At 40.7% G+C, this 15,272-nt stretch overlaps 1 protein-coding gene across 4 annotated transcripts in view; it reads right to left on the bottom strand.

The window, feature by feature from the left end:
- The window catches only part of CADM1 (cell adhesion molecule 1), a 345,769-nt gene that overhangs the window by 22,000 nt on the left and 308,497 nt on the right, over nt 1-15,272 (bottom strand). For 3 of the 4 annotated variants that reach the window (XM_043481608.1, XM_043481609.1, XM_043481611.1), the window contains exons 8-9: nt 12,972-13,052; nt 2,455-2,487 (exon numbers count right to left, since the gene is read on the bottom strand). In XM_043481608.1, coding sequence (XP_043337543.1) covers nt 2,455-2,487; nt 12,972-13,052 — 114 coding nt within the window. The remainder of the gene's footprint in view (nt 1-2,454; nt 2,488-12,971; nt 13,053-15,272) is intronic. The other variant, XM_043481610.1, reaches the window with a different exon arrangement.

Consider the following 15,272-nt stretch of genomic DNA (forward strand, 5'->3'; position numbering starts at 1 on the left):
CACATTCTATTACCTCTTCTATCCTGGCAACTGACCTGGAAGACTTTTCCCGCTCTGTCAAGTCAAATTCTAGATATTACTTTGGCTTTCATTTAAGCTTTCTGCTGCGGGCTGAAGAGTATGCTGTTTAAAAGTGGTAGGATCCCTTTGTGAGGATGCTATGAGGGTTTTAGATAAGTTGGGGCATGTATTTATGAAAGCATTTTATAGGAATTAACCTGGATTATCACTTCTCTCCTCCTGCTGTTAAGGAATCATATATGTACATATATGATATTATTATTATTCACACATATTATTCTTATTTCCTTTTTTTCTCCCTGAATTTCTTGGCTCAAGGTCAACAGCATCCTACCTGAGATATTGCTGGCTTGAACACTACCCCTGAACTAGTAAGAAAGTGCTTGCTTCTCATGATACACAGGCATCTCTGTTTCCTGTCACAGGAATGTGAGTTCTGTTCCAAGTGTCTCTTTATTATACCCTCAAAAGATATCACCTTCACTTTCTCTTTCTCCATAGAGAAATATATGATCATATGGAGAAAGAAAAAGTGAAGGTGATCTTTTTTTGATCCTATTAGTATCCTAAAATAAGGACTGACCCCAAAGTTAATTTCTCACTTTTCAGGTTAAGGGACATATTTTTTACCTTGATTATCCCACCCAACTCCAAGACCTAAAACTATTAGAGTCATATAAGTACACAAATTTTATTAAAGGGACCTAGAAAACAGAAGTCTGGAGTCTTAGGAGATAAATGATCAATATTTCTTCAAAAGAACTCACAGAATTCAGGAATCTTATGGTTACATTTGACCCTGGAGTTAATTATTGAAAGCTCAGAACTTAAAGCATCCTAAAAAGAATAGAACCAAATCTCTTGAACTACATTAAAATAGCCTTAAAGCTCTGAGAATAATCGATAAAAGTCAGGAAGTGCTCAATTAATGATGAAACCTACAAATAACTGAGCTTAATGGAGTGTGATGCCTAAGATGTAGCAAGTACTATGGGGCATTACCTTGGAAAGTAGAAGTTTTATACCTAATTGATTTCTCATGATTGTTGGTGTATCTGGCCCTTTAACTAATTTTATGAACTTTTCCCTTTATGCCAATAACAGAAAAGGGTTGGGGGAGGTGGATTAGGGCCTGAAGGGGTATTACCCCATATCCACCTTTGTTCTGCTTTCTTAGAATTTCTCATCAGAAGGTCCAGGTATGGAGGTGGTCTGCCAAGTATCAAGGCCTGACCTTCACGGTCAGCTTACACAGGTTTTGCCAGAGATTTCTAACTGGTAAGGCCTAAATGTAGGCCTATTTAAGAAGGTCAGTCATGCTAGGAAGAGCTGTTTCTCTAAAAGTTGAATGAACAACATAGGCTTGGCTGATCACCTTTTGCCATTTAAATGATGGATTTCAACTCTGCCACAGTGTGCAAAGTGATTTAAGTAGGCCCTTTACCAAATAATTCCCTTGGATTCAGTTATTAAAATTCAGCCTACTTTTAACTAACATATCTTTCTCCAAAGCACAATATCAGCATGGTGAGATTTGAGCTAAGTAATAAAGTAATATACAGATGAAATATGATTCTCATTTTCTAATGGGAGAGACCTAGAAAAGTGAATAGACCTCTTCCAACCTAGGAAGTCAGAGGAGAAATTGGGCAAAAGATTCCCTGATACCCACTCCTGAGCTTCACTTACTTGATTTTTATCCACTTTTGGCTGAAATCATAATGAGTTAGTTCTTTTAGTATTTAGTCTACAAGATATCCCCCCCCCCGGCCCCACCCTGCCACAAATGATCTATTTCAAGTCTCAGTTAACATTGTTTAAATGTATGTCTGGTATCCTTCTTACTCTGGAGATGTTTTCTGCCACATGTTAGCGTAAACTTATATGCACATATGGAGATTGAGCGCAAGTGGTCATGGAGGTAAATACGATTGGGAGTATAATTAAAGAACAAACTTCTTCCTCATTCCTACGTCATGCATTGAAACAAGAATCTTTCACCCTGATCTGTCCTACAAATGACTCCTCTTCTACAGGTACCTAAGACTCTAGCCTATAAATGAAGAAAGCAACTGGGCCTTTAATTCATATGCTATGATTTTAAGACAAATATTAGTTCTTTTTTTGGAGTCCCTTATGTTTCAGGGTCTGGTGGCATTATAGAAATAAGGGCTACATGCAGCTAAAACTTCCTCTAACCCAGCTAGCCGGCGCGGAGGCGGCCTCACCCCAGACTGCAACCATTGGCCACTGAACTTACAACAGAAATGACAAGACTCGACATCCTTTCAAGCCTCACAAATTAGAGTACATTTATGAGATCAGTCTACTTGGAACACAGTTTCCCTTGAAGACTACATTTCTCTTTTTCCCAGGCTTGCCTTGCCGCTCAGCAGTGCTGAGAAAGTAGATAAACAGTAATGTGGTACCAACCGTGAACTGCTGGTTCTGTCGTCGCCGTGGTGTCTACAGACGGGAACAGAGGATTGGAGGAAGGGAAGAAACAGGAGGAACGGCATGCAAAAAAAGGGAAAATGGAAAAAAATGGAACAGATAATATATGAGCAAGCTTTCAAAGAACATCGCGTGACAAGCAATAATAAATGAAAAGCCAAAAGCATTTGAAGTGAGTTGCACTGTTTTAAGACATGCCTTCAGCTCAAAGCTGCGAGCCAGTGAGGATAACAGTAAATTCTTTGGTTTTGGGGACTTGCCAGGACACATCTATTTGCTAGTCAAGAGTCAGGGGAACATGCAAAGTGATGAGAAACACCAGTGCAAACTCAGTGACTGGTGGATGGCTCTGAACGCATCAAGGCTCAGGACTGCGACACAGAAGCTCAGCCGAGAGGCTGGCTGAACAACAGATTCATACATTCAAACATTGCCTCTGTTTTAACCCAACCCACTCGGGCACTTGGGCTTTACGACTCCCAATCAGGCATCACTGAGTCAATTGCATGTTTAGGATCCTTTTACGGCTCATAGGCAGATGTCTGCAGATGAATACAGGGGCTCAAGTTTTTCATCCAGTGTGTTATTTCAGCAGAGTTCAGCTGGAAAGTTCAGTTAACTTGGAGGCCATGGGGATGAACATGTTAAAGGTTTTTGGACTGGTCTTTATACACACACACACACACACACACACACACACTCACCACTCACCCATCCTTCACTCTGCAGATCTTACTATCTTACACTCTTAAGAGCAGAAGTCTGGCATGGAAACAACCAGGTCCACATAATTTGTGAAACGCCACTTCTCATCATGTGACATTCCCAAAGTTAAGGCATCCAGTCATCCCTTAGCTCATGATCCAGAACCACTTTCACTGTTGTGAGCTGCCAGGAGTCCTGTCTCCAGGGTGAATTAGGAGATGGCACGTGATGATTTTTCACTGCCAGATGCACTTGCTGTGGAAGAAACCGTGGTTTGTCTCTTTCTTCTTCTATTTCTAATGCTGTTCAAGTTTTCTCCTTCAAAACCTTTCAGGCTTCAAAACCATGCCTGCTATATTGGCTCCTCTTCATGGAAAATTCCCCAAGGGGCTCCAGAAATTTCCTTTTTCATTTTGGCTACAGGGGAAGTGGGATAAATATCTAACAAAATTCATGGTGACATTCTTTTTCCAAAGTCATTTTAATACCACTCTTCTAGCCAACTTCATTCCAATGTCAACCCGTCCAGCCTGGTTTTAATGTTCAGTTCCACTCTCTCAAGGTGTCTGCCTCCATGGTCCCCTTCTGGCCAGAGACCAGTGGTAACACCCACACACGAGCTGGTTATGTCGAGGGGAAGTGGGATTTTGGGTTACCACTGCGAGTAGTTATCTGTACTTTTTTTTTTAAATCATGCAGCTGGTAATTATTTTCATGAGTTTAAGAGACTCCAAAAGACTCTTTCGGACTTGACACAGGCAATGTTTAAATGCACCATAATGCCAAATGTGACTTTGTTTTTGGTCCAAGGAGCCTGGTGCTTCTGATTTATAAAAATGACACATGAATTTACACCGGTGTTCCCCTTCATTGGCATGCCCTCCTCAGAATCCTAGACCATCAAAAAATTAGAGCCCTTCTAAGGAGCCAGAATTAACTACAAGTCTGAGAGGCCATTGCAGCTTAATATAACTTATAGCTGAGTTTCTGAAGAACAAATGAAGGAAAGAAAAACATAAACCACATCAGAATGCAATACTTACTTACAAGTCTGTATGCATAAAATAGCAGTTAAAAAGCAATACCAAAAATTGTACAGTTGAAACATCTCTACATCAGATGCTCACAACACATCTCCTTACTCGAAACATCCAAATCAATGTTAGTTTGCGGTGTTTTCAAATGGAGGGGCAAAATCAAATGCACATTTGTATAGAAACACTTAAATGCAAGTTTATACATTTTATGGCTAGACACTGGCTCTTTTCCAAAATTAAAAAAAAGCAATAAACATTTTGGTTCATTATTTTTGTAGCAGCATTCTAATATGCTTTATTTTCACCAGTTAAATCATTAATATAAAATGAAAGAAAGGGATTGGGGTAAAACCTAAGGGTCCTCAAAAATGATGTCTTAGCATTAACAGATGACTTGTAGGAAGACAAGATACTGTCTTCCTACATCACAACATCATGTTGGCTTTATGACAAAATCAAACGAACAGAAGCTGGGTGTATACTACCCTGTGGGTACTAGAGGATAAACAAAAGAAGTTCACAGTGCAGCTTGCCTCCCTGTTCTGGGGATGCAAAATCCATCAATTGCACCCAACAGGGAAGAGAAAGGGAAGTTGAGAAGGAAAACACACGGTTCTGAAACAGTTAAAAGCAAACACATGTTCAAGTAAACAGCACAGTTACTGCAGCTGGGAGTGGCAGAAACCAGGGATCAGCCATGGAGCAGAGACTGCAGCGGACACACAGGTTGGCTACAAAGTTGAGACCGAGATGGAGGGTATACTGGGGGAGTTGCTGATTCCATTTCTCTAAGAGCATCTGGTGCGGTATCTGGCTATTTCAAGTAAAGAATGGAGAAAAAAAAAAAAAAAAAAAAAACCCTTTAGAAGTGACTTTGTGCTCCCCACAGGAGAGCACTGTGACAGAATCTAATTCTCCTTCATAATTGCATTACGACTTCACGCAGAAACCACAGACACCCTGGCTCTGAAGTGAGTGTGGCTCTGTGAAGTAGGATTTATTAAGGTATCGTAATCAGAAGGCTGGAGAGATGTGCTAGCCCACCCCTGTGAATCAACTTGTGGGGTCACTGTTTTGTTTTACAACATTTTAAGTGTATGGGCAAGACGCAAACAGTAACTTTCCAATAGAAGATAACATAGGCTGTAATTAACTTGAAAAATGAGAGTGCCTAATTGCCCTAACGGAGACTTTCTTCAAACTTCATTCTGTGGCTGTCTTTAAAAAATAATCTTTGTACTAAGCCTAGGAGAAAAATAGGTCACAGAAAGTTGAGGTGGACTTAACGGTGGTATAGGGCTATGAAATTAAAAAGGCCTTGTTGAGCTATTGTCTCTATTTTAATTTTAATTACAATGAGGGAGAAATTTATCGTACATTTATTTTATATGGTCAAGAAAAAACAATCCCACATTCTTGCAAAGCCAGTAAGTGTGCGTGGTCTTAATAGTCACTCTCTAGCTGTTTTATGAGTATAATTAAACAAGGTAACCAAGGGCAGGGCCTGCACTGCGGTTTGAAAGATGCACATTTCGCTAAATATCGACTTTCAGTCTCCCAGCCATACAAACAGTTTATGGAACTCTACCGTGAATAAATTAAACATCACCTATATTTCACATGGCAGTATATTTTCAAAATCAAAAGGTTCGGACGATATGTCAGATTAGAGACACTACCTGTTTAACCAAGAAGCAAAAAAAATAAATCCCCAAAACAAAACCCACCAAAAAATGCGTGTGAGGCAGCTGGACACTATTTAGTTGAAACAGTCATGTGTAAGCTCCACTGTGGCACATTCTAATCCTTTCATATGGATTCTCTCCAACTTAGAATTGTTCATTGAGTGTGACAGACTGGGGGTTTAAAACTAATCCATAAATTAGTCCGTGGTCTCAAACTCAACGGGTGCCATAAATGAAAATGAAAATCCAAGAACAAAATTAAATTTACAACCTTAAATACTTTTTCTTCTCCAATTGCTCTGCGGTGCTCCTGCTTTACAATACCCAGACTCACTGCAAGGCTGCCTTTTTTGGGGGGGGGGGGCGGGGAGGGGTGGGAGTAGGGTGTACATTAAAAAATGCACAGGGTAATAACCCAGAGAACCCAGTCTGCTTGAAAGCAGAGCTTAATTGTAAAGAATTTAAATTCTGCCATTTTGATTGTCATAAGCTTAAATGAAAGCATACTAAGCAGTCCAGACATATTTTAATACACTTTCCCTTGGTTTATTTTCTTAACTAAAGTCAATAAGGAGCCAATGGGTTTTCTTAATTGAATTCCCCTTCAGTTTGTGTTATGGAACTGCTTTAAATCTAGATGCCAGGGCAGGCGAGGAATCCCCCTGACAATTTTATTCTCACAGTTGTGCCGCACTAGCCAATATATATTAGCCAATATATAGTTTTTTTTCTTGTCTTTTTGACATACTTGAAATCTATTGAAAGCAAACATGCTGAAAAATTAAACTTTGAAATTTATTTTCTACCCATTTCCCAGTTAATCTTCTTTCCATCTATGTTAGGTTTTAATTAAACTCCCATTTCTCAGGGATGGACGAAGCAGATAGGAATGAAGCTAACAGGCCCGAGTAGAAGACTCATGAGAAACTGCCTTCCGTCTTCACGTCACCTCTCCTCTGCAGGAAGAAACTATGCACCAAGGAACTGCAAGAAGGGGACTAGGTTTGGTTTTTCCTTTTGGTTAATTTCAAGTTTTGTTAAAAGCTCTGTCAGAATTGTTCTCGAGTGCTGCTATGCCCCTGAGATCTTTGCATCGGCAAGCCAGATGTTAACAAAAAAATTGGAATCTGTGCTGTGGTTTCATTTAACAAGGAGAACAATTCCTCTCCCACGTTGTAATGCAGTGCTGGGTGGGAAGAGTGGCAGAGAGGGGTGAGGCACAGTGATGGGAGAAAGAGGGACATAGGCTGATGGTGGAGAGTGGGGAGCAGCTCTAGAAGTAGTAGCTGATACTCATCTCCAGGCAGATCCTCCAAGATCTGGGTCCTTCCTGCCAAGTCCTACGTTTCCCAACACTGAGATAGCTCCAGCTTTCTAACCCTAAGAAACCTGTATTTAAAATGAGATGGGTTTTTTTTGCACTGTTGTGCATCAGTCTTCAGTATGAAAACATGTCAATTCCTTCTCTCTTGGATTCTTTTTCAACAAGGAACATAAGAGTATAGATGATGACAGAAATGATGATTAGAAGCATTAGAAAAATTCTCACTTCCTATCCCTCATCCTCCTTTTTTTAAAAAAAAAACTGCAGACTCAGGTGACCTTCATCACTAATTTCTTCCATTCTCCAGTAAGTCAATATGGGTCAAAACCAGTTGGCTATTGACGGTATTTGTAATAAGCTTATCAGCAGCAGTAAAATAAAATGGACACACTTGAGACAGTATGGGAAAAAAATAGTCAATGCACTTAGGGGGCAAAAGCCTGAAAAGGGAGCTCGTTACAACAAAGATGGCTCATGAGTGTCTGCTTCTGCCCTAATAATATTCTTGTCACCAGACATACTGGCATATATATCAGTAACATTTGATAAGTATTCAATAAATGATGAATGAAAAACAGTCTTAATGGAGTAGATACAAACTCAAGAAAAAAGGCAACTGAGTGAACATTCTAGGATGAGAGATGAGTATCTCCTAGCAACAATGGTTTAGTACATACCCAGGATATAAACACACACAAGACATGCACACACACCGACGACAGATGCTTGAAGTAAAGTTAGGTCTTAATGCTTAATTTCCAATCCACTTTCTATCCATTCCCTGATGGCACAGACCGAATTCTACTTCTGTGATGATCTCGTCAATCTTCTGCATCAGCCCTGAGTGCACAGTATCTCCTGCTATTGCGTTCCAGTGGGTATAATCTATTACCCCTGCTATATTTCAAGGGGTTCCAGGAATTTACTGTCTCCATGGGTGCTAGCACAGTGCTATACATATTATGGGTCCTTGATATTTGGCGAATGAACGCCTTATGAGTGTTACCCTTGACATCATGCAAATGTCAACAGCAGAGTGTAGGCATCATGAAGGTAGGACCCTGGAGAACAGACAGCTCAATGTGGAGCAAAGCTCTATAGTCAGTCTTAAGACAGGGGTACCTCTTTCCTTTGCATTTAGGAAACTAAAGACATGTGCCAGGGTGTTGAGTTTCCCCAATTTGGCATCTTCTACAAATATCCCCAAAGGATAAAGGCTGTTCTCACCTCCTTTATTTATGTGATCTGACCCACATTACAGAAAAGCTTACGAGTAGGAGACTATGAAAGCCAAAATAATGATGTGAGCCTGGGGGACAAGCTTTCTCCAGGGTATATTGAATACTGGGCGCTCAGACGCCAATAAGAAAATCCATGCTGTTTTCTTTTCCAAGAAACACAAAATATTTAATTGGATATGTACTTTCAAAAAGAGAAAAACTCATTTAGAAATGACCTACTTCATTCTTATGAAAGGATTTTTAAATGTGTTTCAGATTTTGGCCCTATAGCTATTCATTTCTTATTCTAAGGTGATTTTAATTTTTTAATTTATGACAGTTGCACGTATAAGTGTGACCTACAGGTTGAACTCCTCCCGGCCTGAATTTTACATTTAGGCTGCTAAGGGTGTTTAAAACTGAGTGCTGACTGTTTTCTATGGTACTTCTCATCAAGCATCTAACCCAGGGCACAACCAAGCAGAAACAATACAATATCCACATTAACTACGGAAGGAAACACAGAATATTTTTCTAAGGTAACTGACCCAACAGGCAGACAGGGGCAAAAACTATCCCCAAACACAAAACAGGTTATTTTATGTACATCTGATACACAAAATCAACCAATTTCAAAGAAAGTTCAAAACAAAACATAACAATGCTCCCCCCTCTATGGCGATAGATTTTTCTTTGATTCTGGTTTCTGAAAGGAATCTCCATGGAGGACTGTTACCATGGGTAATAGTTGGCTGTCTCTGTATTTTAGAAGAGGATGCCAGAGACAATTTAAATTATGCAGTTTGCACTTTCATATTATAGCGTGTATCTTCATGAATGAAACTACACAGACAACTTGATGTTAAAAGATAAAAAAATAAGTGGGGGCCTGCCAGTAGAACAGTCAAAACAGAAATATGTGGTTAGAAGATCAATGTACACAAAAGAGAACAGAGACACCAAAGAATCTTATGGTACATCACAGGAAGCTCTGTGTGGCTCCCATCCCAACTCCATCCCTCAAATGGCTTCTTATTCAGAAAAAGATTCTAATGGTGGGTGAATAGTTACAAAGCCGCAACAATGCTCATATGGCAAACAGACATCAAATCACCCTTTCAGTACTCTAGAGCCTGCAAAAATTTTCCAAAGATGAAGCTACCTTTAGATGTGGCCTTTACATGTAAGTCAGGAGAGCTTCCCCACGCAAAATGGATGTGAGGCAGGGATGCCCTGCTCCGCCACCCACCTATGATTCTGGGTGGGCAGCATCAAGTAGTCAGGCTGTCATTGCTGAATAGCTCAGTCATATCTGTCTCTTTCACGATCCCATGGACTGTAGCCCACCAGGCTCCTCTGTCCATGGGATTGCCCATGGCCAGAATACTGGAGTGGTTGCCATTTCCTTCTCCAGGGGATCTTCCTGACCCAAGGATCGAATTTCTTTCTCTTGCACTGGCAGGCGGATTCTCTACCACCGAGCCATGTGGTAAGTCTCAGATTGGGCTCACAATTCCTCTGTTACCAGGGCCTCCAGAATGAAGTGCTAACATGTTTTGAGGGAGTCAGGTGACTGAGAACTCATGAAGGCCTGCCTCCCTAACAAGGGGAACAATTCGATTATTCTGGTTGTGGAAGATAAAAGACAATGCTGGAACACTTCCTTTCAGAGACATCAGAAATCATCTATGACCTTTCGAGTTTAAAAACATCTTTTTGACTGCATTTGTACATTTTGCTTGTAATGAAACTCTGACCTAGGGAATGGGTTTCAGTCATTGCATTTGCCTTGAAGAAAAGAAATAAGACGCCTGTGGGCTTCCTCTTCCCTTTTTTATTTTTAAGCCAACGCTTTATGTTACTGTCACTAGATTTAGCTGTTGAAGCTTTTAAGGCTAATGGTTAGCTGTAATGTACCAAATAGTACAAGAAAGAAAAGGAGTAGAAATTAATTTAGCTCTCCGTTTGTCAAGATTCAGTCTGGAAGATTTTTTAGGAACCAACCTAAATCTAGGGGATGGCCTGGACCTTTAAAATGGGACATGGAATCATTCGGCTCCATAACCTTTAATCTGTTTGAAGAAAGGAGCAAATGTTAAATTCCACAAGCACACTTTCTGGGCAAGATAAATATATATCAGACTGCTTGTTAAGACATGGCAAGCCTGTGAGATCACATCCATTAAGGCAACGGCTTCTCCAGTGTTGTTTTAGAGGCACTTTTATTTTAACGACTCTTGGGTGTGCCACTGAGAAACCAGGGCATTCGTCGCCACAAGTGCATCCTGTGTGTGGAGAGGGCTCAGCCAGGAACACCGAGGCCAAAAGTGCATCCATGAGGTCATCTTTCGTGACCTTGAGCTGAGAGGCCAAGAGGAGAGAAGGAGGAGCAGACAAGTCCCTATGAAGGTACCTGTGATGTGGCCAGAAACACAGCATTGCTTGTTTTTAAAGTTTCCTCTTAATTGGAGTCTCTGTGGTTGGAACTGTGATAACAGTGAGTTGTAGCTGTTTCAGGACATGGGATGAGCTTCAGTCTGGACTGAAGGATTAGGAGTGTGACTGAAGCGCCTCTGTCGAGTTGCTGAGATTGATGGTGAGAGGGGAGGAGTTGAGGGGCTGTTAAGAAGGATCTTTAAAACAAATAAAAATAGCCTAAGCTAGTGAGAGGCCAGCCACAGATGAACAGTACTGGCTCCACACTAAGGAGCAATGTGGCGCTTATGCTGTAAACTTGACTGGTTACCTAGATGGGAACTTCGACAAGGAGAGGTAATCAAGGTGGGCTCATACCTGGGCAACCTCTGTAAAGAAAAAAGACCACAGGCAGGGCAGTGGCGAGTGGGCTGATGTAATTTACAATGACATTCAAAGGGTCGTTCATAGGAAAATTCATGAAAACCGGTAACAGGAGCTCAAGTGTAATTGGCCTGCTACTGGGATAAGAGGGAAGAAATCATGAAAAGCAAACACCTGGTCCACAGCATGGAGAGATGTTAGCGTGGTTGCTCGAGAAATCCAGTCAGGAAGGAGCAGCTTTGCTGTCCTTATTAACAATACAGAAAGTGGGAGCGATCTATTTGCTCTACTGATAAACTGAGTTAACGTAAGAATCAGAAGAAACTAACAGAAAGCTAAAAGGGAAGTACACACAGATAAGAATTTAGGAAGCGGTCTGGATGGAGCTGAGTTTAGAGTAACACACAGACACCAATTGATGGATTTTCAGAAGCTTTTCAATTAAGGGCACACACTGATGTTTTCACAAACATCATTCAGAACCATCCTCACTAGTGGCTTGTTTCAAAGTTCTCTGTTCCATTGGAGTACTTAAGAAAGGTGAAGAAAACTGAAATCAGACCATCTACTGTTGTATTTCATAAACTGATGAGGCCTCCTCTTTCACTCACCATTTAGAATTTTCATTTTGTCTATCTCACCGAGTCCTGTGAAAACTGAAAACATCTCCAGAAAGTTAATGTGAAGGATGTTTGCCATATCTAGGGTGGTAAGGAGGATAAAGATAAGTATACTATTCAGTGATTTTAAAGAAATTCAGTGATAGGATTGTACAGTGGAGCACATGGCTCAGAGATGGAGTGCAAAAGTTAATTTTTAAAGAGTTTTTTTTTTTTGGTCTCATAGAAAAATTACTTTTCCGTGTTTCTGGGGGCAGGTACCTGTCGACAGCAGATAGGTGCAGCCTTACGTAAGGAAATCTTGCATGACTGGTTGACATGGTAAGGCTGTAACCTTTCCCACCCTGGTTGGCAGAGAAAACTCCAAAGCCTCCCAGACAAGCAACATCAAGCATTGAGAGCTGCTGAGGAACAGGAAGAAGGGGCTGGAAGGCATACCTCCTCCCTCAGTGATGGTCAGAAATAGGAGACAGTGAAACTTTCTGAATAAGTTTCAGAGAGTCCAAAGAGCAAAACCACAGAGTGATAACTGCTGTGGCTGCCTCTCCCACTCCTCCAACGTTTAACGGAGGGCAGTGAGGGATACAGGAGTGCCCAGCGTGGAAAGGATGGTGGGTCCCCAGGAGACACACTGTCAGCAGGTACTCTCTGGGACAAAAAGGATGATGCATTTAGGAACATGGCCCACATAGGCATGGTAAAGGGTGGCTATTTTCCTTCACATGGATTAAGATGAAATTAAGAGAAGGAGATGATCCAAAGCCAGGATACTTACCATTTTGCCAACCATGGCTAAACACAAGCTATCCAGCCTCTAAGAGCCAGGATGCCATTTTTCCTAGCATTTTGCTTTGCACGGTGATGCTTAAAAAAGAATTCTGCAAAATAGCTGATCCTACTGTTAAATTGCTTGGATGTTAAAGATTTTTCTGAGGTCCTTAAGATTCAACCTGAGAACATAGTATCTAATGTCTTTCAAGTTACCAAATGAAGGAATACTTCAATTCCAAGGATTCAAAGAGACCTTTTAAGGCTTCTTCTTTTTATACATACCAGAAAGACAATATACATTCAGGACATTTTCAATGGCAATGAAGGTACCGTACCTGTGATGATGGTGAGGATGGTGGTGGTGGTGGTGGTGGTGGTGGAGGTTGTTGTGGGAGGAGGGATAGTTGTGGGGGGATCTGGATAAAAAAAAAAGGAAAATCAAACCCACAATGCTGAACACAACAATGACCAGTAATGACAAAACAAAGGCATGAAGACACTGAGATGTTTGTTTGATGACTTTCCTCTTTAAAACTCAAAATCCCCACCCCCCACCCCCACAAAGATTTATGTCTTCTAATTATATCCCAAAGCCTTATTAGGAAGAGCTAAGAAAAGAAGAAAAGAAAATTTGTACTAATGAAGTGAACTAGGGATGAGAAGATGAGAAATAGAAAAGGGAGGAAAAAATAAAAACATATGACACCCTCCCATCCGACTTCAAAGGGTGGGGTTAGACTGACTCAGTCCCCGAGAGGGTACAAGTAGTGTTTGCAGTTTCCTTTATACTTTTACCGGTGGGAGAAAGGAGGAGATGGCGCTGCTCTATCTAAAGGGCTCCTATCGGCCAAGGAAGAGTGCTCGCCTGCCTCCTGCTCTCTGACTGTTAACTTCATTATTCTCCATCAATACATCCCAGCAGGAAGTAAAACTACTTCTATACTTGTAATAAATACAAAGAAGAGAGAATGTCACCACTAAATATCAAGTTCTAGGCATGTGAGATTTTACTGAGATTTTATTTCTTAAAAGTCAATAAATTTTACAACTTATAAATATTAATGAGTTCGTCGCCTTTGCTTAAGCCTGACCTACGTGGGTGACAGTGATAAACACCGAAGAACATTTCCATCTTGTAAACAAGAGAACTAAATATAAATGAGACTTGACCCTCAAAACCAGGAAATCTGATAGGGGATTCTCTGTCAGGTGTTAGATATACTGTATATTCTTCTATCATCTCAAAAATTATTTGGGGGGAAAAAGGGAAGGCAAATATGAAAGAGAAAAAAATTTTTGACCCAAATGATCAAACTGAATGTTTTAAATTGTCAGCAAGACTTTGAACTAAAGCAATCATTCTGCTATAATAGAGCATTAGATGATTTGAAGGCTTTTGATTTTAAATTTTATCTAAAGCCCGTCAACTTTTTCTCCTTGACACATCTGGTGTCCTTTTATCTCCAAGTGAGCTCTCAGACTGTCTAATTAATACATCCAAGTTTTAATTATATATTGTACCTTTATTGTTGGCACAACTTCCTAGAAGTTTATAAGAACATCATCTCGGTGTTTGGTTAGACGGTCTGCTTAAACGATTCTACCACTGATCAACAATCCGAGGTTTTAATTTTTCTCACAAACTTCTCTCACACATACACAAACGTACAAATCTGACAGGGAAGAATCAACAGCAGACGGGTCTGTTTTAGGGGAGACTCTGTTCGTTTAAGTTGAGGGTGCCAGCAAACTACTAGTGAAAACAGCCTCACACAAGCGCCAAAAGGAATCCATTAAAAAAAAAAAATCATTCTCCTCCAAGAAGTAGAAATGATTAAATTAATAATTTCAAACAACCTTTTTAGAAGAACAGACAGTACATTCAGTTGAGCTTTGTGGATACTTGCTTATGGAGGCCACAGGTGCGGAAGCATTCTGTGACCTGGCAGACCACTGGATGCACCCACACCCCGTGGCAGATGCAGGCACAGGTGAGGTGGGGACGCAAGGTGAGCAAGGGCCACTGGTCCCTCAAGATATTCTGCTCTGCCCACGCCCCCAGCTCAGCTGCACCCAGACACATGCCTTCTTTGTTCTGATTCAGTGACGATATTTATCACTCAAAAGGAACATCTGTAGCTGGGAGACCTCCCCTGATATACTATAAAGCTATTTCTGTTCCTATTTCTAAATGCATTGGCACAAAAATGTGTGATGTCCACCACACAATCAAAGTGCACCTGAAGGTGATTTGAAACTACGATTATGGACACGGAGAGGTACAGAGACTAACGAGGGCAGAGATTTCAGAAAAAAGGTCACCAGTCCCTTTCAGTTTGTGAAAATCACACACTTTCAATTATTTTTACCACTACTGGGGTAATTTGTCCTTCACATGTGGCTCAAGTGACCTAAATGAATTATATTCCGTTACCAGGTATAATGCTTAGATCACTTCTAGTGTTAAGAGCAATGTGAGGTCACTATTTAAGAAAATACAGAGTGGAGCTAATAAGCTATTTGACACATTGAGGCTAAAAGAACAAAACCAATTGGGGCTGAGGCACTAACTAGATAGATTCTCCAAGTAAAGAAGTTACTTCCAGAGAATTAAACATTTTAAAGGCACGTTAACT

Source organism: Cervus canadensis, chromosome 11, assembly GCF_019320065.1.
Source record: "Cervus canadensis isolate Bull #8, Minnesota chromosome 11, ASM1932006v1, whole genome shotgun sequence".
Lineage (NCBI taxonomy): Eukaryota > Metazoa > Chordata > Mammalia > Artiodactyla > Cervidae > Cervus > Cervus canadensis.